Source organism: Oncorhynchus masou, chromosome 28 (genome assembly GCF_036934945.1).
Source record: "Oncorhynchus masou masou isolate Uvic2021 chromosome 28, UVic_Omas_1.1, whole genome shotgun sequence".
Taxonomy (NCBI): Eukaryota; Metazoa; Chordata; class Actinopteri; order Salmoniformes; family Salmonidae; genus Oncorhynchus; species Oncorhynchus masou.
This window is the reverse complement of record NC_088239.1, coordinates 74813489-74839968: the sequence shown is the minus strand read 5'-3', so window position 1 is coordinate 74839968 and position 26480 is coordinate 74813489. Positions and strand designations below refer to the sequence as shown.

The following is a 26480-nucleotide window of genomic DNA, read 5'->3' as shown; positions in this document are numbered from 1 at the left end:
AAACAGCAGCAGTAGGGAGAGAGGAAACAGTAGTAGTAGGGAGAGGAAACAGCAGCAGTAGGGAGAGAGAGGAAACAGCAGCAGTAGGGAGAGAGAGGAAACAGCAGCAGTAGGGAGAGAGAGGAAACAGCAGCAGTAGTAGGGAGAAAGAGGAAACAGCAGTAGTAGGGAGAGGCAATTCTAGTAGTAGGGAGGGAGGAAACAGCAGCACTTGGTCCATTCACCAGGTACATGTTTCAGCCTGAGCATCTAGTTTATGTGACCCACTGTCTACCTGTGTCTAGATCTGTGTCTAAAAAGAAGTGTGACATCATCAACAGGTGACAGTTACTGGGTGTTTGACGCGGAGAGGAGGATCACGGGGCCGGACTCAGTGCGTCGGCTGGGCCTTCAAGTGTCGGACATCCAAGCAGCCCTCATGTGGGGTGAGGACAAGGCCCAGAAGACCTACCTCTTCAAGTCGGGCACCTACTGGCGCTTCAGCCCCCTGGAGAACCGGGTGGACACAGCACACCCTCGTAGCATGCAGGACTGGAGGGGCATCCCCAAGGACATTGACGCAGCCTTCCAGGACCGATATGGTGAGAGTCATAGATATACAAAAAGAGTCAAAGGAAAAATGTATTTGGACAGGATCCTTTATGTCGTGTTGTGTTCCCAGTTTTATTGATAGCAAGCATGTGGATATCTCTGAGTATTGTGTGTTTCTGACAGTTTGTGTGTGTGCGTGCATGTAACCACATGGTAAACCCATTTAATTGCGTTGAGCTAATTGTTGACCTCCTAACTTCCTAATAGGCTTTGCTCATTTCCTGAGTGGGAGACAGTATTGGAAGTTTGACCCCGTGGAGGTGAAGGTTCTGGAAGGATACCCCCGCTATATCGGCATGGACTTCTTTGGCTGCCCCGCTTCCTTTTATTGATAAAACCAGGAAGAGTCCATATCGCCCCAAGAGGTGAATGGAATATCAGGGCCATCTTCATTTTTTTGCTCTTAAGACTAATGTTGTTCCACTGGGACTTTAGACTGATACAATTACATCATTGTGTAACATAAACAGGATGACTGTTGATTTTGGTCTACTGGAGGTCAGGACTTGATGCTATTGGTTGAAACCTTCATTATGACCCCAGTCTGAGGTCTGGGACAGTCTGAAGACCAATAGAAATTGAGGTCATGATTCAAAGAGTGAATTGAGGACATTTAGTTTCATCATCATCCACAATATGATAATAGCTGGTTTGAAATCGATGCACACAGTTTGAGAGATACGTTAAAGAGCGAACGTCCAGCAAACAGAAAAACAATGTACCCAACTGGTATTTGTAAATGGACATTTTCGTTCAAGATAACTTCAATACTTTTGTTCACGATAATCATAACCCAATTTTAATCAATAGGCAGCTTTTTCTCAAGACGAATGCTTACCTCTGCATCAAATAATAAGTTTTGGTATGCTATATGTTTTTATTTTTTCAGAACAAAACCTTTTGTAACCGCCTTTAGCCTCTGGTACATACTATTTAACATGGCATTTAAAAGTAACATTTTACATAGGCTCATCTTTTCAAATCCGTAGGAACAGTGTAGTTACAGTGTTATTTCAATACTCTATGAGTACTTTTCTCTATGAAGGGAAATGTAAAAAAAATTCTACCTCATATTCATCATCTCCAGCACCAACCCCAACATCAACATATGTGAAAATGGCACGTTTCTATGTTTGGTATTAAAAAATATAGAGGAAGCTTAAGTGTGTCACATGACATCATCGGTGTGCATCATGTGAATTTTAACCAATTATGAGTAGGCATTGCCTACTAATTGTCTACTAATTGGTTGATGATGTCATTGGAAACACTTATTTTCCTCTCTTTTTTTAATACAAAACATAGAAAACCACCATTTTCACATACAGTATGTTGATGTTAGGATGGTGCTGGAGATGATGAATATGAAGTTGAACATTTTAGATATGTCCCTTTTAAAAACTACAACCGGTGCACTAGAAATGTGAGGTGATAGTTCCATGTTTCTTATTGGTGCTCATCGCCCTTTCCATCGACAGCCAATGATACTATTCTCAGGAAAAAGTACATTTAACAAACTATACCCACTGAATTGTTTTTTTTGCTTGATGTTTAGCCTTGATTCTTATTTATTGCTGTTTATGTGTTGTCAAAAATATTTTACCCACAGATGAGTCTCAAGTATTTATCTGTGCAGTCCTGCTTCCTTTTCTGCCATTGTTTAGACAAAACCCATCAGGTAGCAGTGTAAACCTATTTGAGAGGGACACACATTTTCTCTCCGGCCTCACTGAGCTTTCTATTTCACACACAGCTGCTAAAACTGACTCAACAATGAAGGTAAAGATGTACCTCAAATAGAGGGCTTTACCTTTAACAGTTAAAGGAATATTTCCCTCCAAAATCAATGTTTGATAGACTTTTTTATACCTCAAAAGAAGGCCATCTGTTTTGTAGATCCAGCCATATGCCACTATCCAAAATGAAAGGTGTTAATGCATATAGCTGGAGGAGTGTAGATTCATTTTGACATTACTTGTTTTTTTTGGTCTGAAAAGATCTGACAAAATTTGTTTTGGGAGTATAACATCCCTTTATTGATGGAATGATTTTACAGTGGTGAAGCCAAGCATTGCATATCCAAAGTTGTCACGGTGATACCTCATCACGTAAAACGCTCCTTCAGTTCTTTTACAAACTGCTCCTTCCAATATGATGCTGTAAACCTTATTCATGTTGTAGCGTGGAACCATTTGTCATGCAGCTAGCCTCAATTGCTAGTCATTGATGCTTCAATGTTTCAGTGCAGGCCACTGATACCATTTCCTCACTCTTTTTGATATATTGTGATGTCATTGACTGCAAGATAACTATTTCATAAAGCTTGCACTGGTAGTTTTGGTGTCAGAGCATTGTCTGTAGAATTATGTCTCGCGAACACTGTTTTTTTTACCATGTATCCAGCATAACAACCTGACCATTTATCTTTCCTAGAATAGTTTTTTTAATCGAAATATATATTTACTATGTAAATCATTTAGTATAAATTTTTTGGTCCCAATAAAAAAGCCTCTTGATTTAAATGAAATGAAATGTTGTTTTGTGAATGAAATGTTTCACTTGCATACACTTGCATACAGTAACATTCAGTGTTTTGTGAAAAACATAAATTCCGTGCCACAAAATGCTAACATTTCAGTCTCGTATAATGCTGGATCAGTATCAGTAATGTTATTAATCATTGCAACATAATACATGTGGATTGCATCAGCTGCATGATATTGAAGTACAGACAATGTAAGGATTGTTCTGGACTAATGCGGACTGCGCTCATGTTTTTGTTTATGAGCTGGGGGCCCAAAGACTTCATCCACTAAGTGCCAAAGCAGGTCTGGTACCAATCTATCCTCCACAGTGTTGAAATGGAACCCGGGTTCAACTGTGTTGGAAATGGAATCTGGCTGTTCCGTGCTCCTCCCCTGTGGACCACATTCCACAACCATGTCATCTCTGGCCCCCAACGCCACCAATTTGTTAGGTGTCAACGGCTCTGTTTTGATTGGATAGTTCTGCTAATAATCAACTTTGAGAGATACAATTATTTTTATTTCCCAAACACAACTCAACACAATTGTTTTTTTGTTGTCTTTTTAACTATTTAAACAGGCCATGTTGTTACCTCATATCCCAGTAATAATGCCTTGCTTTAGTACTGGGAAGAAAACACTCCAATTGGCTTAACCATTGGCTCAATTTACCCCAAGGCAAACATTTTGACTATATTAGCCCACACAGCTACAAGGAGGCATTTTCATACTAGGTTTAGGACCACAACTGATGTATAGAACACTCTTAAAATTATCTACTTTGGTTTAGATAAATGCATCATGAAACCTCTAAAACACTAATTTTACCTTTTTTTTGTTTTTACCTAACTCGCTTACCACTTTTTCCATGTTTTTCCTTCACAGACTCCTTGAAATGATGACGTCTTCCTAAATATTTGATCAAATGGTTTTCCAAAAACAAGGGTGACTCAACTTAACCTTTTGGCTGAATTTACCCCACTCTCCCCTAAATCCCTATCATCTCTGTGTGGGATGATGTCACTTGGCATAGTGAAAGCTGCAGGAAGTCCCCAAAAAAAGAGACTATTACTTCAACTTTGCGGCCATCCCAGAGCGAGGTTGAGTTGAATAACTGTAAAGACAGTATTCTTCCCTGTTAACTAAAACCTTCTGCCATGAACAAAAGAGTGGGGTTTGAAAAGATGATAAACGGTAGTTGAAAGGATTAGCCTAACTCACACATACACACTATGGAAAAGTGGTGGACAGAACCTGACAGACACCAGAAATAAATTGAAGCGTCCTTTCTTTTATTATCCATATGTGCCTTACAGTAAATACCCCTCCTCCTTTGATGTGGGCAGCAGGAGAACAAGCAGATGCTCTCAATACAAGCCATTCCTTCACTCTTTTCACTTTCTTAAACTTCAATGTCTTTTCCTCAATACGTTTATAGTGGCTGAGCTCTCTCATTAGGCGGTGACTACAAGGGCTTACAAGGATTGCCAAAGGCCCCTTGTAAGATTTGGATATGAATACAACAATGCACTGAGGTGGATAACTGATGGATCAGATGGGGAGGGAACAGGAGGTTTGGTGCCTTGCGAGATAGTGTTGGTTTTGGACCGTTCAAAAAAATAATTTGAGTCCACACTGTACAGTATATTGCATCACATTCGAAGGCAAAAAATTATAAAAGCACAAAACTATGTTTCTACAGATTTCTGATATACACTGTGTACAAAACATTAGGAGCACTTTCCTAATATTCAGTTGCAACCCCCCTTTGGTCCAAACATACCAAGGCAGTAATGAAGAGGGCACGACAAAACCTTTTCCCCCTCAGGAGACTGAAAGGATTTGGCACGGGTCCCCAGATCCTCAAAAGGTTCTACAGCTGCACCATCAAGAGCATTCTGACCGGTTGCATCACCGCCTGGTATGGCAACTGCTCGGCATTTGACTGTAAGGCATTACAGCGGGTAATGCGTATGGCCCAGTACATCACTGGGGCCAAGCTTCCTGACATCCAGGACCTATATACTAGGCAGTGTCAGAGGAAGGCCCATAAAACTGTCAAAGACTCCAGTCACCAAAGTTGTAGTCTGTTTTCTCTGCTACCACACGACAAGCTTCTATCCCCAAGCCATAAGACTGCTAAAGAATTAATAAAATCACCAACTGACAATTTACATTGACACCCCCTCCCTTTTGTACACTGCTGGTACTCGCTGTGAATTATCTATGCATAGTCACTTCACCCCCACCTACATGTACATATTACCTCAACTAACCTGTGCCCCCTGTATATAGTCTCATTATTTTTATTTTAGTCTACTTGGTAAATATTTTCTTAATTCGTCTTGAACTGCACTGTTGGTTAAGGGCTTGTCAGTGAGCATTTCACAGTAAAGTCTACACTTGTTGTATTCAGCGCATGTGGCAAATAAAGTTGGATTTGGCCCTCAGAACAGCCTCCATTCATCGGGGCATGGACTACAAGGTGTCAAAAGCATTCCACAAGGATGCTTCCCACAGTTGTGTCAAGTTGGCTACATGTCCTTTGTGTGGTGGAACATTTTTTATACACACGGGAAACTGTTGAATGTGAAAAACCCAGCAGCGTTGCAGTTCTTGACACACTCAAATCGGTGCGCCTGGTACCTACTGCTGTACCCCATTCAAAAGGCACTTAAATCTTTCGTTTTGCCCATTCACCCTCTGAATGGCACACATACACAATCCATGTCTCAATGCTTAAAAATCCTTCTTTAACCTGTCCCCTCCTCTTCCTCCACACTGATTGAAGTGGATTTAACAAGTGACATCAATAAGGGATCATAGCGTTCACATGCTCAGTCTGTCATGGAAAGAGAAGGCGGTCCCAATGTTTTGTATACTCAGTGTAGATCAGTTTTTACAGAATTTCACAATGCAGTCCAGATTCTTTCATTAGTAATGTCTCCAGAAGGGAATATGGAAAGAAAAAGCACTGAAACAACAAACTACAATACTTCACCCCTCATCGCTCTCTGTGACAGTCACTGTGGAGCATCACAAGGAGATACTCCTTTAGAAGAGAACCCGAGTTATTGCTAGTATCCTGCATGTGTCCTTATGGTGACACTGAAGAGAGAATCATATCTGCATGTCGAGCAGGAGGAACGCAGCCCGAGGATGAAGCAAGTCTGTACTGGCTCAGACACATACACATGACCCCTAACCTCTGCTATTTTATACATGCATTATTCAGGCGGCAAGAGGACGTTGCCAAGTTCCTAAAAGTTCGGCAATGTGCAGTTACAGTAGATGGGGGGGGGGGAATACTTTGAGGAATAACATTTATTTCAATGGATGTTGTTTTAATCATTCCAAAACATTTATTTCTTACAGTTCTCATGGTGCTCACTAAATTGTTATGCCATGTCCAACGTAGCTGCTTGTAACTAAACGAGTGTCAATTTTCAATGTTTTGAGTGAAACAGATGGTTTTCGGAACTAGCGATGTAACCATTTTCCCCAAACCAGATTCAGATGACTTTCTTTCTGTTTTGCTTAGGCAAGCATTAGTCATGGATCTGTCATCCTTTTGTGGTCTGCTTCAACCAATCAAGCATACAGTAGGAATCTGAGCCCCCAGATGCTGAATGATGGTTCCAATAAGAGCCATCCTGTCTGTGGGGTATGAAGTCAGTAGGGGAACTCCATGGCCTAGATTAGGAGGACCCATAGGGGATACAAGACACAGGAAAGACCCCACTTCCAACTACTCTGAGCAGAAATGTTTTTCCCCGTGTCACGAGGCTTTTAATGCCAGTTACAGAAAGATGCTTCTTCATTATTCATATTAATTCACATACCTGTTTGTTGCTAATGAAGGAAGTGGACAGGTATAATGCGTTATAAGCATGTACAGTATGAGCATTTATGTCATATGGCTTATATTATGTAGCAATACTGTTTCAAAATGGCAGTTCTTTAGTCATACATGTTTATGACAAGTATTACAATGCATTATACCCACAATGCATTATACCCATTAGCATGAATGTTGTGTTACCAGCTGGTCTATTCTTTAACAAACACAGCTAGTAAAGTAGTTTTTCTCCACATTCATGTAAAATTAATCTGGAGAGATACTCAAATGCATTTACAATGCCCTTGGAGGCATGTCAAGTGCATACTAGTGTGATTTCATGTAGTTTAGCATGAAACTTACAATGTGGTGAATGACACACAGGAACGTCCAAATCTCTGAAACAGCCCTTACAGCTCATTTATCAGTGCCAACACTGCCACCAATGAAAGAAATGGGATCGGTTGCCAAAGGATTGTGGTTATTCGTTAATCTTTTCAGTTTCATGTGAACGATCTCCAATTGCTGGACCGTATAAAAGATATGCCATCTTGAATTTCAAAGGGACACACTGGAAAATCTTACCCTGAGAACACTATCTCAAATGTGAAAAGTGTGAGTGTAGAGATTAGTCCCCATTTAAGCTGATTAAACTGAACCAGAGTTAAAAGTATGTTTAACCAAGAAACCATGCAGATGCAGCACTTCAGTATGGGAGATTAGGTCACAAGGAAGAGCTTGAGCGAACTGAAGAGAAACAGAATCGACTCGCTGGCCTTAAAGCCACACAGAATGAAGCAAATCTACTTTAAGTACCTCACAGTGACAATGAATAATAGCCCACTGTTGACGATTGTAGAGCAACAAACTACATCTGTAATGAAGTCTATGGCATTTTATTAAAAAGGGAAACAAAACAAAAACGTTGACTAAAAGTATCAGCACCTTTACAAAAAGAAAGCACAATACATAAGTTTACATTATTTGCAAGAGTTGAGTCTGCTCGAGTGTAACATTAGTTTCTATTAAAACAGACATGTCAGTCAGTCCTCCATCTGCATCGTCCATCAAGAGGGATATGAGTGCACCAAAGCAGTATTACAGTTTGAGCTCACTTAGATGGTGAGTCTGTAGAAACAACAAAGGCTACATTTCATACGGATCCATACACTCTACCCATGGCACCTTTTATTTACCACCTCGTCTCAGAGATGAGTAGCGGCTTGAACCACTACAGGGGCTTGGATTGGGCAATAGAAATGGATAAGGCTCCTTCAACAAAAGTCCCTGTTCCTGGATCAAATGTAATTCTTGTAATTAATGGAGTTAGGTATGTGACAATGGTCCTGGATCAGTGTCCAGAGGACATGACAGCCAAGCATAGAGTTAGTTAACATTATGGGGGCTGTAAGAAGGGACCAGTGGAATGTCTATTGTTGAGTTTGTGTGTCTCTCTCAGAGGGCCCATTGGGGTTGACCATTTGTTGACCAGAGGCTCTGTAGTAGCCTACTGCTGCTTCTCTCTACCAGGCAGGGGCAGTGTTGGCAAGTCGTCTCATTCGCCTGAAAGGAAAACACATGGAAGAGGTTATTATGTGGTTGATGGCAAATCGGCTGGATGAATAGAGAAGCTTCTTAAATGGGGAATCTGATGACGTAGGACAGGGACTGTCATACTGCTGACCAGATGCCCTATTACAAATTAGAAACTGACTGGTTTTGCCCAGATCAGTTTTCAAATAGTCTGACTGGTGCAGACCAAAAGCAATGTGTCTGATTTTGAGGCAAAACCATCTTGTGGTCTCTTCCTCAACCTTCCAGTTTACTGGTCTGTCTCTGTAACGTTTGGGCAGCCCACTTTCTTTAATGACTTCTTCCTAGAGGACAGGGTGGGTTCTATTAAGTTCCACTACAATGCTCCTTCGCCCATTAAAAGGAATACTACACACTAAAAACATATGAGTGTTTTGTTCATTAATACAATCCCCCCAAAAATGGTGCATGTCAGCAGTCAGGTTTCAAGTTACAGAAGAGTACAGAGCAAAAACTCATGATGATGCGTGTTTTATCTTGAAAACCTCATTGATGACATACACAATTATTTGGACTAATGAACAAAAAAGGAAACTTCAGCATAGGATTCCTTTAAGCCATTCTATAGCAGTGGACATAGAGACGGGGAGAGGGAGCTAGTCATAGAGGAAGGCTTTATGTGAATGTCTTTCTGCGAGTCCTCCCATCTCCTCACCTCCTTCTCAACTGTAGAAGGTCCAAGGTCTCTCCCCTCGAACCTTCTTCTCTAAGGGGTTTTGAGAAGTAAGCAAGTAGAGAGGATGCGAGGAACCGAAAGGAAAGATGAATTGAGAAAGAACCCAGTTTTTGAATGGCAGGTCATCTCTCTCTCTCTCTCTCTATTAGCTGGCATTCCTGTCAGGTTTTGAATGGCAGGCCATCTCTCTCTCTCTCTATTAGCTGGCATTCCTGTCAGGTTTTGAATGGCAGGCCATCTCTCTCTCTCTCTCTCTATTAGCTGGCATTCCTGTCAGGTTTTGAATGGCAGGCCATCTCTCTATTACCTAGTGTTCCTGTCCTGGTCCCTGATCTTCTTCTCCATCTCTGCGTCTGTCAGGGTCTCCAGCAGGGGGCACCATGTGTCAGCGTCGCCTGTGTTGCGGATGGCGATTTCCACCGTAGGCAGGGGATTCTCACTGCAGGAAATGACATCAGAGTGACAGGAAATCAATGACAAACGAGGAAGAGAGCGCCCAGGATGGGACATGCTGCAGTCATGGTGTGTTGAAGAAGTGGAAGAGCAAATAAGAGGCATCTTGGGGAGAAAAAAAAACATGTTGTCGCTTTTGTGGGTTAGTCCCATTTTGATGAGGAATAGACATACAAAGGGACAAAAATGTCACTTATTGGAACTTATTTCTACCATGTATTTTTTTCACGCCCAAGATGCCATGTAAAAGTAGAAAAGTAAAGCACACTTAACCAAAGCATTGAAACAGTCATAAAGCAGCCATCAATCAAAAGCTGCTCGGACCACTACAGCATTTTACATACCTCTAGTCAAAATGCCTACAAAACATTATTCCACCTGGTAAAAGGGATTCCAAAATAACACATTAAATTTCAATTTGACAAATTAAGAACTAGGACAATAGATAGGAAGGCACCCGTGGAACCGTTTTGTCAGATACTTCCTGGATTTCTGAACCTCTCCCTATGTAGTGACAATAAGCCACACAGTACATGACTATCCTTTCCATTCTATGTGCGGACTGCAGTTTGTAGACAAACCAACAGCGATAACTACAGTTTTCCCTGACTTGGCAGAAACAGAATACCTCATACAACTTCATAGGTTTTACTCTTCATAAACAATTCATAGAGTTTCCATACTTGGGGGGGGGGCGTGTCCTGCAAAGTTAAGGAAACAGGCGAGAGAGAGAAAGAGATAAAAAGTGTAAATGTACTCAGCTTCCCAGGGCAGACCGTGTCAAGAGAACGTGGGTGGGTAGTAGAGGGTTAAGCTTGGGGAAGAGGGGGGGTAGTTCAAGTAATTCAAAAGCATATTGACCTGAAATCAGACCTATAAGGGACAGACAAGTGGGGGAGAGAGTAGAAAAGAGAATTAATTTGCAATGCAAAACAAAAAAAGCCATGATGATGACGATGTTAGCTAAACTCCTCATTTCCCATTTACACACAATCAATGGCTTGAAATGACTTGAAAAGCATTGGCATCAGGGTTGGGCTCAAAACCGAAACCAATCGAATGTAAATCGTTTACTAATACCAATAAAACAAATCTGCCATTTCTCAATTTGTTAAATGTGCTTTTTCCAGTTCATTTCATGAAATCACCATTAGTGAAATGGAATTGAGCCCAACACTGATTGATAAGCAGGTCCCAAATGATCCAAAAGTCCCAAATGAACTGAGCCAAGCTGATGGGATGAGACAAACCATGCAAGGCAGAGTGGGGGAGGAGCACATACACAAACAAAAGGGCTGTATGTCTGTCACTGGCAGGGGGAAAACCTCTACAACGTTAAGATATTTAAATTTTTAAAACGAATGCCATTACACGCTAAAAGGAACTATTTCAGGGTTCAAATGGCTGAAGAGTACTACTTGAACAGATGAGGGGGTAGCAAGGTTTTTGTTTTGGTGGGAAAACACATGGTACTCATGCTTGTAAATAATGGATGTGTGTGTGTTTGTGTACTCAGTGATGTAAACAGGACGCAGGCAGTCTGTGTGTTTGAAATCTAAATCCACTTTGTGAGTCATAGGTAAGCAGCCAACTGTTAAACCCTCCACACACAAACACCTTAAACTGACCCCAGTCCATGTCACTGTGAGATACAGTTCATCTTAAAAGAGCACAGAACATAGTAACATGAGGTGAACTAAATGCGTTCTGGCCTTATTCCAGCAACGCTCCATGATGCAGGCGACCACACATCGAGTATTTAAGACATGTATTCTACAGGACAGAATGAGACTCTGGAAAATGCTGTGTTTAGGCTAAAATGTGTGTGTGGGTGTTGCGACAAAAGACACTGCAAACAGAATGTGGACAGGTATTTCTACCACCTCAACTTTCAATTCCATCAGTACTCCAGGCAACGTATAGGACATTAATATGTCTGAACGAGCATGAGTGTGTGAAGGTTCTTGTCTGGGAGGGTGTCCTGTGTGTGTGTCGTGTTACCTGAAGGCGTACGTCCTCTGGTGCCAGCTGAGCTGGCCACGGATGCTATAGGCGATGGTGGTGACAAACTCTCCTCCCAGGCCCAGCTCGGAGCACAGCTTGAGGGCAAACGTCTCCGGAGAGTTCTCCCTCTCCGACATGTCCCACTCAAACTGGTCCACCAAGGAAATGTTCCCCACGTGGATATTCAGCTGAGGCACACACACACACACACAGTTTAAGAGATACCGTATGTATCCGAGTGATGTTTCCCGCCAGTTTGAGACCCCTCTGTCACGTGGGTCAGATGCAGACACTGGAAATTACTATTGAGATAGTCTTTGACCTTTGCAGCAGTGAAGTGTGTGTGTGTGTGTCCCTATAAAATCCACGTTGTGGAAAACGCGGACAGAGTCAAGGAAATTCAGACATTAAACCGGAACATTCAAAAATGTTTTTAACTAAATAGTCAACTTAGAAAAGTCATTAAATTTGCCAAAGTTAATCATAAGACATGAACAAAATGAATAAGTTATTCGTATTTTCCTGTAACTTTCTGAAAGGGCACAGGAATGCCCATCTGTGTGTGTTTTGTGGTGCTTGTATGTCTGGTTATCACCCTGTGCAGCCGTTAGCGATAATGCTAACCGTCTGCTGGTAGATGGAAAGGCTTTCCCAAAAACCTTGTCAATCATTTTTTTCACTACAAAGCAGCCTATGCCTACCTTGCAGAGTGATTAGAGCCCGACGGGTAAATCGATTAACGGCCGTTATTAGCCTTTCGCATAAATATTTGTATCGGCCTTTATTCCACAGATAAAAGTGTTGATATTATATACATAGGATAAACAAAAATACTATACGTCTGCTCATTTGTGTTAAACATTTTTATATTTCAATGGTTGCCTGAAGACGGCACTCAACAAGCTGCTCATTGAACATTCAGTCCTAGGTCACAACGTGAAAGAGAGTAGTCATGGTGGTTTGATGGTGAGTAGCATGCCACAGCCAGCTTATTTGAATAAGTAAATAATCAAAAGTACACTTCAAGCAAGCAGCCCTGTCCTCATCATATTTGCTTAGTTATAGGTCCTGAACAGTTATTCTGAAAAGTTATTTCTCTCATGGCTACCAAGAAGTTTGAAAAGAGGCTGAGTGGGCGGGGAGCTTATTTTGACAGAAATTAACGCCTTGACCGACAGCTCTTTGAAGCGCCTACAGTGCATTTGGAAAGTATTCAGACGCTTTGACTTTTTTCATTGACTTTTAAAAACTTTTTTTTTTTTTTTTTGAAACGTACACATTCATGATTTGGAAAGGTACACACCCGTCTATATAAAAAGGTACCACCGTTGACAGTGCATGTCAGGGCAAAAAACAACCCACGAGGACAAAGGAATTGTCTGTAGATCTCCGAGACAGGATCGTGACGAGGCACAGATCTGGGGAAGGGTATCAAAAAATGTCTGCAGCTTTGATGGTCCCCAAGAACACAGTGGCCTCCATCATTCTTAAATGGAATAAGTTTGGAACCACCAAGACTCTTCCTAGAGCTGGCATCCTAGCCAAATTGAGCAATCGGGGGGCTTGGTCAAGAAGGTGACCAAGAACACAATGGTGACTGACCACAATGGTGACCTCTGTGGAGGAACTACCTAGCCAGCAAGGTAGTTAGCTTAGCGAGCAACCTGTGCGACTTTTTATTTTACCTTTTTTTTAACTAAGTAGGCTAGTTGAGAACAAGTTCTCATTTACAACTGTGACTTGGCCAAGAAAAAGCACAGCAGTTCGACACATACAACAACACGGAGTTACACATGGAATAAACAAACAGTCAATAATACAGTAGACAAAAATAAAATAAAAGTATACAGTGAGTGCAATTGAGGTAAGATAAGGAAGGTAAGGCAATAAATAGGCCATGGTGGCAAAGTAATTACAATATAACAATTAAACACTGGAATGGTAGATGTGCAAGTAGAGATACTGGGGTGCCAAGGAGCAAGATAAATAAATACAGTATGAGGAAGTTGAAACGGCTATTTACAGATGCAATGATCTGTGTGCTTCTCAGACAGCAGGTGCTTAAAGCAAGTGAGGGAGTCTCCAGCTTCAGTGATTTTTGCAGTTTGTTCCAGTCATTAGCAGCAGAGAACAGGAAAGAAAGGAGGCCAAAGGAGGAATTGGCTTTGGGGGTGACCAATGAGATATACCTGCTGGAGCACGTGCTACAGGTGGGTGCTGCTATGGTAACCAGTGAGCTGAGAACGCTATCAGAGAAGTAGTTGGTGAACCAGGCGTGGCAATCATTTGAGAAACCAAGGCTGTTTAGTCTGCAAATAAGAATGTGGTGATTGACAGAGTCGAAAGCCTTGGCCAGGTCGATGAATACAGCTGCACCGTAATGTCTCTTATCGATCGCGTTTATGATATCGTTTAGGACCTTGAGCGTGGCTGAGGTGTACCCATGACTAGCTCTGAAACGAGACTGCATAGCGGAGAAGGTACGGTGGGATTCGAAATGCTATGTGCTAACACTGGACTGGCGCCAAAGTGAACAATTATCCTTGATACAAAAAGAACACTGCTCGCTGTACTGCAGCGCCAGCTGTGCCACCAGAGACTCTGGGTTCGCGCCCAGGCTCTGTCGCAACCGGGAGGACCGTGGGGCGACGCACAATTGGCCCAGCGTCGTCCGGGTTAGGGAGGGCTTGGCCGGTAGGGATATCCTTGACTCATTGCGCACCAGCAACTCCTGTGGCGGGCCGGGCACAGTGCACGGTAACCAAGGTCGCCAGGTGCACGGTGTTTCCTCCGACACATTGGTGCGGCTGGCTTCCGGGTTGGATGTGCGCTGTGTTAAGAAGCAGTGCGTCTTGGTTGGGTTGCGTATTGGAGGACGCATGGCTTTCAACCTTCGTCTCTCCCAAGCCCGTACGGGAGTTGTAGCGATGAGACAAGATAGTAGCTACTAAACAATTGGATACCACGAAATTGGGGAGAAAAAGGGAGAAAATGAAAAAAGAACACTCTTACTGTCTGGGCCTATTACGTTAGCTGGTGGGATTATTTAGTTAGTTTTCACAAATACGCAAAAAGCAAGACAGTTGGTGCAGAGCTATCATTCAGGCTATGTGGTTGCATTCATGATTAGATAAGTTGCTAACATTAGTGAGCGAACTAAATTAGAATGTGTGAGTAAAACCAGTACGGCAAGCATTTGCCTGCATAAACGGTTTCAGTCATCGGTGCATGACATTTGCAGTTTAACTCTATAGCCAATACCTTTTGTATTGAATTACGGTGTAATGTACACATGGTTTCTTTCTGTAAGGAAACACTGTCGTAATGAACAGCTAGCTTGCGCTTGATCTAATATACTCTCACTGCTAGGTTGCCATAAAGTGTTACTTTTGACCTTTGTAAACACTAGTAAATATACTCTAGACCACATATGTCAGAGTCAAGGCCCGCGGGCCACATCCGGCCCGCGAGAAGGTTTTTTACGGCCCCTGGGATGATCTTGATTTATTATTAGAACCGGCCCGCAGACCGCAGCAAGCCGGCAGCCCGCAGATCTTTTACACGCACCAATACTACATTTCCCACAATGCAACGGTGACGCACCGAGCAGTAGGCTGCTTCATTTCAATATTTATTGGCACAGCAGTCGTCAGCATCACAGTAAAATTAACTTTCAGATACCCATCAAAAATGGCAAAACGGAAGGTGGACACTGAGAACCGGGGTTTCAAACAAGGTGGGAGTCGGAGTATATGTTCACGGAGGTAGCTGGAAAACCTGTGTGTCTTCTGTGTGGAGAAAGTGTGGCGGTACTGAAAGAGTATAATCTGAGACGACATTATGAAACGAAACACGCGGACAAAAACAAGAATATGGACATGGAACAAAGGCTACAAAAGGCAGAGGAATTAAAACGAGGCCTCAAATCTCGACAGGCTCTGTTCAAAAAGCCAAATCACAAGGCCAGGCTGCTGTCAAGGCCAGTTTTATTTTGGCAGAAGAGATCGCTAAATCAGCCCGGCCATTTACGGAGGGGGATTTCATCAAAAACTGCATGATTAAAGTTTGTGACGAAGTTTGCCCAGAAAAAAGGCAACTCTTTTTAAATGTGAGTCTGAGCAGAAACACCATTGCCGAGAGAGTAGACCAGTTGTCCATCAATCTAAAAGAGCAGCTTGTGAAAAAGGGAAAAGATTTCATTGCATATTCCTTGGCTGTGGATGAGAGCACCGACATTTCTGACATTGCCCAGTTGTCAATTTTCATCCGCGGAGTGGACTCCAGCCTAAGCGTGACAGAGGAGTTTTTGGCTTTACGTCCTATGCATGGCACAACTACGGGGCATGATTTGTATGAAGAGGTGTCAAGATGTGTAAATGAGATGGAGCTGCCTTGGGAAAAACTCGTGGGTTTGACAACCGACGGAGCACCTGCGATGTGTGGACACAGGAGCGGACTGGTGGCGAAGATACGGGAAAAGATGCAAGAGGAAAACGCGACAGGTGAGCTGACAGCTTATCATTGTATCATACACCAGGAAGCGTTGTGCGGTAAAGCCTTGAAAATGTTTTTTTCTTTGAAGTAAATTTAGCCCACTTTTGCTAAAATAGAAAATATAGGCTACTGATGGTGCCTTGAATACCGGTTTCTTTCATTTAATGTTCATGTTATGGGGATTTTTATATAAAGGAAATTTGTCTTTTGTGTCTGTTGAAAATTAAAGATTACTGACAGAGCCATAAGAAAATATTGCTTTATTTATCTGATCATATTGGAATATATTTGTTAGGTTTTCAGTAGGTTCAATTAGGTTCACTAGACTATATGCGTCATTTAAAAATTTTTCAATGAACATTCGAACAGTCCGGCCCTCGGCTTGTAGCTAAATTTTTTATTTGGCCCTCCGTCCATTTGACTTTGACACCCCTGCTCTAGACAAACGCTGTCACCTAGTTACAGATATCATGTTACTGCATTTCAATGCTTATTTGTGAACAGTGCAGTTTCAGATTGACTTGAGACAAATTTAAATGTATTCATCCAGCCACCCCTTGTGGTGGTTTAGCACAAACACTTTTGCATACTTCTTATCCACTGCCATAGATGCACATCTTTTAAGTTGTACCTAAGGTAAACTAAACATGTTTAACTATCGTATTTAGAGGTGAATATCCTGTAAACCACAAATAAAATGTTCTTAAATAATTTGTAATTTAGTTAAGAAATCAGAGTCTGTTAATCCTTTGGAGCACAATGTGTAAAAAATGTTTTATGCTTTTCTCCACCTCGTTCATAAAAAATAAAAAATATATTTTTTTTAACGGCAGATATAGTCGCTAATTGTGACTTTTGCTTCCCTAAAATCAAAATCAGCTTCACTAAAAATGGTAAAAAAAAGATATAATTAAAAATCACATCTTTCAGGCTCGAAGAGTGATATCATGATTATTTGAATAAATCCAGTGCAGATTTGTTTTCCTAAACTCTGCAATTTACATGAACGCTACAGAAACACCGCTAACCAAACAACGGTCTCTGGCTGGTGGCACTGGCATTAAAGGGTAACTACACCCAAAATCTTGTGAAGTGGTTTAAGCATTGTTGTGGACTAAAACAAACTTGTGTGATTTTGAGAGTGAAAATCTGAAGAAAAAAATAAACGGAATCAGGCAAAAAAAATATACAACTGATTTTCTAAAGTCCCTACTGTGTGTGTGTGTACCCACCTTGATGATGACCCTCTGGTCGGTCTGTTCGTCCAGGATGCTGTCTGTGGGGTAGGACTCTATCTGCTGGCGGATGGCTGAGGCAATAGCCGGGACGAAGGCCAGTGGGTTCAGGTCCAGGTCGTCACACAGGATCTCTGCAAACATCTCCGGGGTCATCAGCTTCTCTGGAGGAGCGGGAGAGGATGGTGGAAGAGTGAAGGGTTGAGTCTCAATAGTCTAAAGAGGCTTCCTCATCTACTTTCCTACATTTGGAGAGTTCAGGGGTGAATCTCAATACTCTATGAAGAGGCTTCCTATGTGTATGTTCATGCATCTTCAGATCAGTGTACATAAAACAAAGGGTTCACAAGGATAGGAAGGAAGCCCCAGCTTTAATATTTCAGCTTCCATCAATGTAATTGTCTCACCGTCAACAGTGAAGAGGAGACTCCGGGATGCTGGTGTTCTAGGCAGAGTTCCTCTGTCCAGTGTCTGTGTTCTTTTCCCCATCCTAATCTTTTTATTGGCCAGTCCGAGATCTGGCTTTTTTTTTTGCAACTCTGCATAGAAGGCCAGCATCCCAGAGTCGCCTCTTCACTGTTGACGTTGAGACTGGTGTTTGCGGGTACTATTTAATGAAGCTGCCAGTTGAGGACGTGTGAGGCATCTGTTTCTCAAATTAGACACTACTGTACTTGTCCTCTTGCTTCTTTAAAATCAGCACAACCATTTTTAGCTGTACTAACATAATTGCAAAAGGGTTTTCTAATGATCAACTAGCCTTTTAAAATTATCAACTTGGATTAGCTAACACAAAGTGACATTGGAACACAGGAGTGACGGTTGCTGATAATGGGCATCTGTACGCCTATGCAGATATTCCATTTAAAATCAGCCGTTTCCAGCTACAATAAGTAATTTACAACATTAACAATGTCTACACTGTATTTCTGATCAATTTGATGTTATTTTAAAATGGATAAAAGGTACTTTTCTTTCAAAAACAAGGATGTTTCTATGTGTAAACTCTCCTTCCAGACTCATACCAAACATCTCCAATCCAAAATCAAATCTAGAATCGGTTTCCATTTCGCAACAAACGCCTCCTTCACTCACGCCACCAAACTTACCCTCGTAAAACTGACTATCCTACCGATCCTCGACTTAGGCAATGTCATCTACAAAATAGCTTCCAATACTCTACTCAGCAAATTGGATGCAGTCATCACAGTACCATCTGTTTTGTTACCAAAGCGCTTTATACCACCCACCACTGCGACCTGTACGCTCCAGTTGGCTGGCCCTCGCTACATAGTCGTCACCAGACCCACTGGCTCCAGGTCATCTACAAGTCTATGCTAGGTAAAGCTCCGCCTTATCTCAGCACACTGGTCACGATAACAACACCCACCCGTAGCATGTGCTCCAGCAGGTATATCTCACTGGTCATCCACAAAGCCAACACCTACCTCCTTTGGCCGCCTTTCCTTCCAGTACTCTGCTGCCAGTGACTGGAACGAATTGCAAAAATCGCTGAAGCTGGAGACTTACATTTCCCTCACTAACTTTAAACATCAGCTATCTGAGCAGCTAACCGATCGCTGCACATAGTCCATCTGTAAATAGCCCACCCAATCTACCTACCTCATCCCCATATAGTTTTTTTATTTACTTTGCTGCTCTTTTGTACACCAGTATCACTACGTACACACCATCATCTACTCATCATCATCTGCTCATCTATCACTCCAGTGTTAATCTGGTAAATTGTAATTACTTTGCTACTATGGCCTATTTATTGCCATACCTCCTCATTCCATTTGCAAACTGTATATATAGACTTTTTTTCTATTGTGTTGACTGTATGCTTGTATATTCCATGTAACTCTGTGTTGTTGCTTCTGTCGCACTGCTTTGCTTTATCTTGGCCAGGTCGCAGTTGTAAATGAGAACTTGTTCTCAACTAGCCGACCTGGTTAAACAAAGATGAAATAAAAATGTTTAAAAAAATTAAAAAACAAACTTTTGAACAGTAGTGTATTCAAAAATCTTGCATATCTTATTTTCCATCATAAACAATTAATATGCGTAATAATATTGACAGTTCACTCAAAGTACTGTTACCTATAACTATTGCATTACATTTTTGTCAAGCAATTATTTTAGCAAACAATTATTGTAATTCATCCTATATTGTCCCTAACATTCTTACCCCGTAGCAACAGATGTGGGATACACACACAATCAACCAGAAGCTCAGATGCTCAACAGTTGTTACATCCCAGAGCCCAACTCAAGAAAGGACTTGATTTATGAATGCATATACAGTTACAGCTGTTTGAGAAAGCATGCAAGATTGAGCAAAATTGGCAAGAATGGGGAGATTTGATTAACCAATGTCATGTCCTAGGTGATGGAGATCAGATACACCCCCTTCACCTAACACACACACACGCCTGTTGTGACCATTTTCCCAAGCATCTCTAAGCAGTCAAACCTTTTGATTATTTTGTACCACCAGGGCCACAATAATTTGCTCCCTGTCTGATTGTCCGCGTGTGACCCCCTCCCCATGGGTTACTGCAGCTGGTGTTACCAGCACTGCCACTGCCTGGGTGGAATCCCCACCGGCTTGGGACAAAGTCATCAAGGTTCTCATTAGCAGTTTGAGAATTTCCTTGTATAGTATGCTCGTCCATCAGGGAGCTCTGGCTTTGTAGGACCAACCCTGCCAGGCAGACACAGAACCTTGAGGGGGCTGTGCTACCTCTATTAGGTCTCTGTCCACATTCCTCTTTCTGTTTTGGCTGCATATAGGCAACTTACAGTAAGCCCATAAAACAGATAGACTTCTCTTTAGTGATGGGTCGTTCAGGTGGGTGTCTAGGGTATAGGCTTGGGGACCGTTCCATCATGATAGGAAAATAAATAACTTAGATGTATAATTTATTTAAAAATGTATATCCCTCATCTGCACAAAATTGAATGCTCTCTCTCGCAACCCCTGCTCACAGATGTACATTGGTTCTGGGATACACAACCGTTTCCTTTCTTACTCACTTAATGCCAGACTTTCCCAAACACAAAAACACACCTTCCATCACAATACATCCACACATACTGTGCCTTATGTCTTTTGTTTGCTATGCTTATCTCCACCATGTTGAGTACTTGTGTTCAAATTCGTTATATTTTGCTATTTATTCTTTCTTCTAATAGCATCTTATCCATTTTTAAAATAATATAAATAGAAAGTTCAATTATTATTTTACTACATTCCCGATCTTGAATGGTAGTGTAGTTGTAGTTTATTTAACAATTACTTAATTGTAATTACTTTTCTATCCATTTTTTTTAATTATTACAATCCCTACCATGGCTAGTATTTGGTGTTCCATTATTCGACTCCTCTATGAGAACGTTGTAATTTTTAGAATAGCCATGGAATAGTCTTTGTGTCTCGGAACATTTGGTTGTCAATAGATTGTATATCGACTACGAGAGCTACATGCTTCCCTTTTAATCTATTCTCAGGAACTTCTTCTCTTTCTTGAATACCAGTACGTACTAGATTCTCTCATAGATCTAGTCTGTAAGTCAAGTAACGCTTCTCTCAGAAAGATGTTTTCCTTTTTAAGTTCATTAACGTCCGTTTCTCCCACTTCTATCGTAAGCCACTAGATTAATGAGATGCATTCAGTGTGGCTTTCTTTTGAGGCCAGTTCTGTTACAGGCAACGATTTTACAGCCTTTTAGGTTGTTTTCAGAGTAACACCCTTAACTAGACTTTGTTGCTCTAAAGCAGTCTTCCTCCCGGCCGATGGAGAGTGGAGCAGTACCGTTCATGTTCCAGGTGAACGCATCTCTGAGCTTCTGCCCATCAATCTCCATGTCCAGACGGATGGGAACCAGCACCTCGGCCTGAGACGCGTTCTCGTGGATCACCGCCGGGTCGTGGTCATCAAAGCTTTGCAGCGGGAAGAAGACAAGGTGTTAGATTAAACTACAATCTACGAAACGTTAGAACGACATTTCTTGGCATTCCACAGTCATTGGAGACCCCATTAAAGACATTTATCGTGAATAGCAGGCTCTAAAATCTACCACTTATTTAGCTTTTACTCACTTCCAGCAGGTCATTGCTAGCAAAAGATTAATCCAATCAGCGTCATTGTACACCGGTGGCCATATTTGATACACCATTGGGAATGATGAATTGATGCTTATCATATGGGAATTCTTTGTCTCTCTGTCAGCATTCTACTAGCCTGGTGGTCTAGTCTGTTTGTACATTAGCCAACTTCTTTCTGTGTTTGCTCATTTGTCATGCTAACCATATGTATGGCTTGACAACAATAGAAGAGTTGGCGCCACACAAAGAATTGGCCAGGGTAGTAGTCTACGCATTCTAGTAACGTTTTTTAAGTTCTGTGTTGGACCCCAGGAATATTAGTAGACTTCGTCTAATGTGGATCCTAATAAAATGATAAATTATAAACTGGGTGATTCAAGCCCTGAATTCTGTTTGGTTGACAACCGTGGTATATCAGACCGTATACCACGAGTATGACAAAACATGTATTTTTACTGCTCTAATTACGTTGGTAACCAGATTATAATAGTAATAAGGCACATCAGAGGTTTGTGGTATATGGACAATATACTCCGGCTAAGGGCTGTATCCAGGCACTCCGCTTTGCATCATGCGTAAGAACAGCCCTTAGCCGTGGTATATTGATCATATACACCCTCGTGTCTTATTGCTTAATTCAACAATGGAAAATTTGATTGTCCTGCCCAATTGGGTGGACTGTGAAAGATTCAGGGATCTGTCTGCTCTACTGATTTGTAGACTGTATTTCCCAGACTAGATGTCCATCAACACTAACATTCAGAGTGCAGCATGCACAACATGCACTGTTCAACAGATCACATCTGTGCCAGAGAAAGGAGAGATGTTCACTAGAGAAGCCACAAGATGGGTCTCACCAAAACCACAGCAAAAGGAGCAATGCTTTGAGCCAGACATGCTTACGTTGTTTTCAAGGTCTTGAAAAAAAAAAAGATGTGATTTCTAGCATTGTATAGGCCTTTTGGAGACTGTCAACTGTTGACAACCTAGCTGGGAAAGTGATGCTAGGTCAACATTCTTTTAAAAAGGATTCAAAACCCACAGAAGTGGTAGACCTCCGAAGTAAACAAGTGTTGTTTATTATCCTACCCGGTTGCCTTAGCAACTTAGGCTATACAAGGTGAAAAGGCATCACTGTTTATTCACCCAGTTTGCATCACTCTTTGTTTGTTCAAATAATTTTGTTATTTAGGCCTACATTTCACAAGTTAAGGGTGTCCTATTACAAAACGAACTTTTCTACCATCAGATAAACAAGAGCCTAACATAATAAATGGGGAAGTACATACTCAATTATCTAGACCGTAGTTACAAATGCAAACAGCAACTAAACAAAGATGGCTGCCTTGCAATTCGGACATGAAAACAAGAACTACGGACAGAGACCCTGCCTGTTGAAAACATGGCAACGGCACTTAAAAGCCTCCATCTTTCAAGGTCAGCAAAAAGTGACCCTGTATAAACAGATGTGTTTTGATAAGTTCCAGTCACACAATGAAATGATTGTGTGATCTAGACAAGTGGGCTGTGGGACAGGGGAGAGAGGGAGGGATGTTTTCATAGACGGTCATGTCAGGACAGGAGATAGTGGTTGCTTTCTGGAAAACCATCGGAAAAGCAGCTGATGATGAACGAGCAACTCTACGGAATGTAAAAACCAGAGTCCCAGTGACCCTGGATGACCTCTGTCTCAGACTGCATCTCCTGAACCCCAAATAGCTTGAGAGCAGGAGGTTGATAGAGTGCGACTAAACCATCCCTTACATTTTCCCACACTCTGAAGGTTCCCGATAATGACTACGGCTATGCAGTCATCCATTCACTGATGAGAGCCGTTGAGCAAGCAGATCTGAGATTCATCATCTCGTGTGGACATATCGGGACTTTTCTGAAGGCTTATTTTCTGACCACCTTTCAGTGGTCAATGAGAAAAAGAGTAGAAAGACAGTTCCGCAAGTGTCAGAGCCTAACCTGGCCTGAAAAATGCAGCAATGTTTCTCAATTTGGAAGACAAGATGCATTAAGACTAAACAACTTTTCGATCTCACTATTTTTTTAACAAATCAAAAAATAAGAAATGGACACATCTTAAAATGATGTTACGGTAATTATGAACTCAAATTTATTGATGTGAAAGTTGTATAAGACTGTATTTTTTTATATATATATATATATATATATATATATATATATATATATATATATATATATATATATATATATATATATGATTTTTTTAATGTGAAAAACGTAAAGATTATAAAAAATAAAGGGCACACCTATATAAATGGCACACAAGCAATCAATGTTTATTTGTGGCTGTATTTAAATGAATACATCCACAAACACTGGCCAATGTGGGTGGGCTTTCCTCACCACAGGGGGAAGGTCCTCTTCTTGTCGCGGCCCATGCGGTTGCGGTTGATGGTGGTGGAGCAGGGAACAGCGTCCAGGTGGTGGGAGCTGTTGGGCAGTGTGGGGACCCACTGGCTGTTCCTCTTCCCCTTCTGCTCTCTGAGATGGACAGAGAAGTAGGGACTTTTGAAAATACAATACTGTGACCAATGAAACCTATTTCGGTTTGTTCACACGCCAAGGTGCCTGTAGGTAGCTTGAAAAGGCACATTTTGCATACATACTCCCAAAATTTGGTAGCCAATATTGTCATGCACTAGATGTTATGCAAGACTCTTATGCAATTGGGGTGCCAGGTAGCCTAGTGGTTAGAGCTTTGGGCCAGTAGGTTGCTGACAAGCTGACAAGGTAAAAGGTCTGTCATTCTGCCCCTGAACAAGGCAGTTAACCCACTGTACCTTGGCCATCATTGTAAATAAGAAGTTGTTCTTAACTGACTTGCCTAGTTAAATAAATACAAAAAAAATCCTCCCATCCAGCTCAGTTGGTAGAGCATGGTGCTTGCAACACCAGGGTTGTGGATTCTATTCCAACAGGGGATCAGTATGAAAGGTATGAAAATGTATCCACTCACTAGTGTAAGTTGCTCTGGATAAGAGTGTCTGCTAAATGACTAAAATGTAAAATATGTAAATGCAGATAACAAGGAGGCATCACCTGAGGTAGGCCGGTGGTTCTGTGCTGATGGAAACAGCTTTGTACTTCTCATCATTCCCCTCGAAAATCTCTTCACATTCGGAGGCCTTCAGCAGAGTCACACTTGTGGCTAAAAGTTATGTAACCATGTGTTGTGTTAATACTTTTTGCACCAACTCACTTTACCCCTACCTAGATGTACATAGCAGCATCAATTACCTACTACCCCTGGACATCGACTCGGTACTGGTACTCCCTGTATATAGCCATGTTGTTTTTACTCTTTATTGTTATTTACCGTGTAATTATTCCTCGTGTCATTATTTCTAAAAAAAAAAAAAAAAAAATGCATCTTTAACTCTGCATTGTTAAAAAAAAAAGACAAATAAGTGAGCAGTTAGTCTACACCTGTGCGAATTACAATAAAATAGTTATTTCTGACAAGAGCGTATCACTCACCGTGCGATGATGCTACAATTTTCTTCCTCTCCTCTACTGAGGCTAACCTCCTCGAGAGTGATGGGTACCTTTTATACAGGGAGCCCCTGAACATACGCAGGTAGTTTCCAACCTGAGAGCAAGGAAGAGAGTCAGCTATTCTGTACTTACTAGTAGAGTATAGGGCCCCAGACAGTCCAGAAACAACCCGAAGCCCTTACACGTCATGTAGCTAAGTAGTGACTGAGCACGTAGCTAGTTAGCCGACGAAACTCAACGATTTACGATTGTACATCGTGGAGTTGAGTAGGCTTGTTAGTTGCTATGTATACAGTTGTCTATTTTAGTTAGCTAGATCTTGTTTCTGCCTATGATTCATATCTCCAATAGTGTTTGACTATAATATGGGCAGAGAGTAGCTGTTTGGAGTTTTTAAATGAACAATGTTGGGAGAGAACCACCCAGCTCACAACTCCAGACCTTCACAACAATACCTAACGTTAGCTTGATAGAAAGGAGTTTGTCGATTGAATGGGTCAATGGTGCGCTCAGTTGATTGTGCTTTCTACTACAATACACAGCATTCTCAAAAGGCTACACTGTAACTGCATGCAATATTGCCCGTGGTAGTGAACTAACGTTAGCTAGCTAGATATAGTTAATTATGCAAAGCGGGATGTTAGCTAGTTTGTGCTCTGGCTAGCTAGCTGCTAACGTTAGCTTTCAGAACAGACACAACAATGCAATGGCACAGGCTGATGATGGCCAAAATGCTGGCTGCCAGTACGCTGTGTTGTCAGCTAAATATTCCCGTTATCATACAGCGCATACATACCTCTGATCCAACCATGTAAAAGTCCCCATCTTGCTCTAACTGAAATTTAATCGGTTTCTGCCCAAAGGTTTTGCTTAACGCCATTTTTACAGTAGCTAGCTTGTAACAAAGCTCCACAGCGCATGCTCAAACTGCCGTGTTTAAAAGTGTCAATTCGGCGCCAAGGTGCGATGTCTTGTGAAGACAAGATAAAACATATAAAAACTGTATTTCTATGGTCTATAACCTGGCATTTGACCGGTGATAAAATGTTTGCCAAACATTCTTTTAAAATAAATGTATCTACCACCTTTGTGGAGAGTTGGTGGTCTAATGAAACTTGTGCATCTGTGACTGATTCTTTGTAGTGTCAGCTGTCTTTGGGTGATTGTCAATTCGGACAGTAGACTAGCCTTCTTCCTCCAATAATAATAATAATAATAAGGTATTTGAATAAATGTTCCCCATATTTACCCCTCACAAACTACACCTGAACAAAATGATCATCAATCTAATGTGTAAAAGCACAGATCATGCCTTTATAAGGTAATTGACATTGTAATATTATGGTCGGTCTGCTGTAGAAAAAAAAAGAAAAAAAAACTGTAACCCGTTACATTACCACCATCAGAAATATTGTAATCAGATTACAGATAC

The 26480-nt window shown here is 41.5% G+C and overlaps 2 protein-coding genes across 3 annotated transcripts in view; one reads left to right on the top strand and one right to left on the bottom strand.

Annotated features, from left to right (window-relative positions):
- Window positions 1-3100, top strand: part of LOC135518278 (stromelysin-3-like) — a 33472-nt gene extending 30372 nt beyond the window's left edge. The window contains exons 7-8 of the mRNA XM_064943332.1: window positions 321-581; window positions 799-3100. Of these exons, the coding sequence (XP_064799404.1) occupies window positions 321-581; window positions 799-923 (386 nt within the window). The 3' untranslated portion in view covers window positions 924-3100. The remainder of the gene's footprint in view (window positions 1-320; window positions 582-798) is intronic.
- A 4734-nt stretch (window positions 3101-7834) lies between these two features.
- On the bottom strand, window positions 7835-25992 carry smarcb1b (SWI/SNF related, matrix associated, actin dependent regulator of chromatin, subfamily b, member 1b). 2 transcript variants are annotated; one of them, XM_064943330.1, is made up of 9 exons: window positions 25845-25989; window positions 25031-25142; window positions 24593-24701; window positions 23897-24034; window positions 21228-21355; window positions 17407-17573; window positions 11678-11868; window positions 9531-9662; window positions 7835-8517 (listed from the first exon to the last, which is right to left on the bottom strand). In XM_064943330.1, exons 1-9 carry the CDS (start codon window positions 25926-25928, stop codon window positions 8478-8480), a joined length of 1101 nt encoding a protein of 366 aa, XP_064799402.1. In that variant the 5' UTR covers window positions 25929-25989; the 3' UTR covers window positions 7835-8477. The 2 variants fall into 2 exon arrangements, with proteins under 2 accessions (XP_064799402.1, XP_064799403.1); XM_064943331.1 differs by lacking the exons at window positions 7835-8517; window positions 9531-9662 and adding an exon at window positions 9670-10549 and having other exon boundaries at window positions 25845-25992.
- Between the last annotated feature and the right edge of the window lie 488 nt (window positions 25993-26480).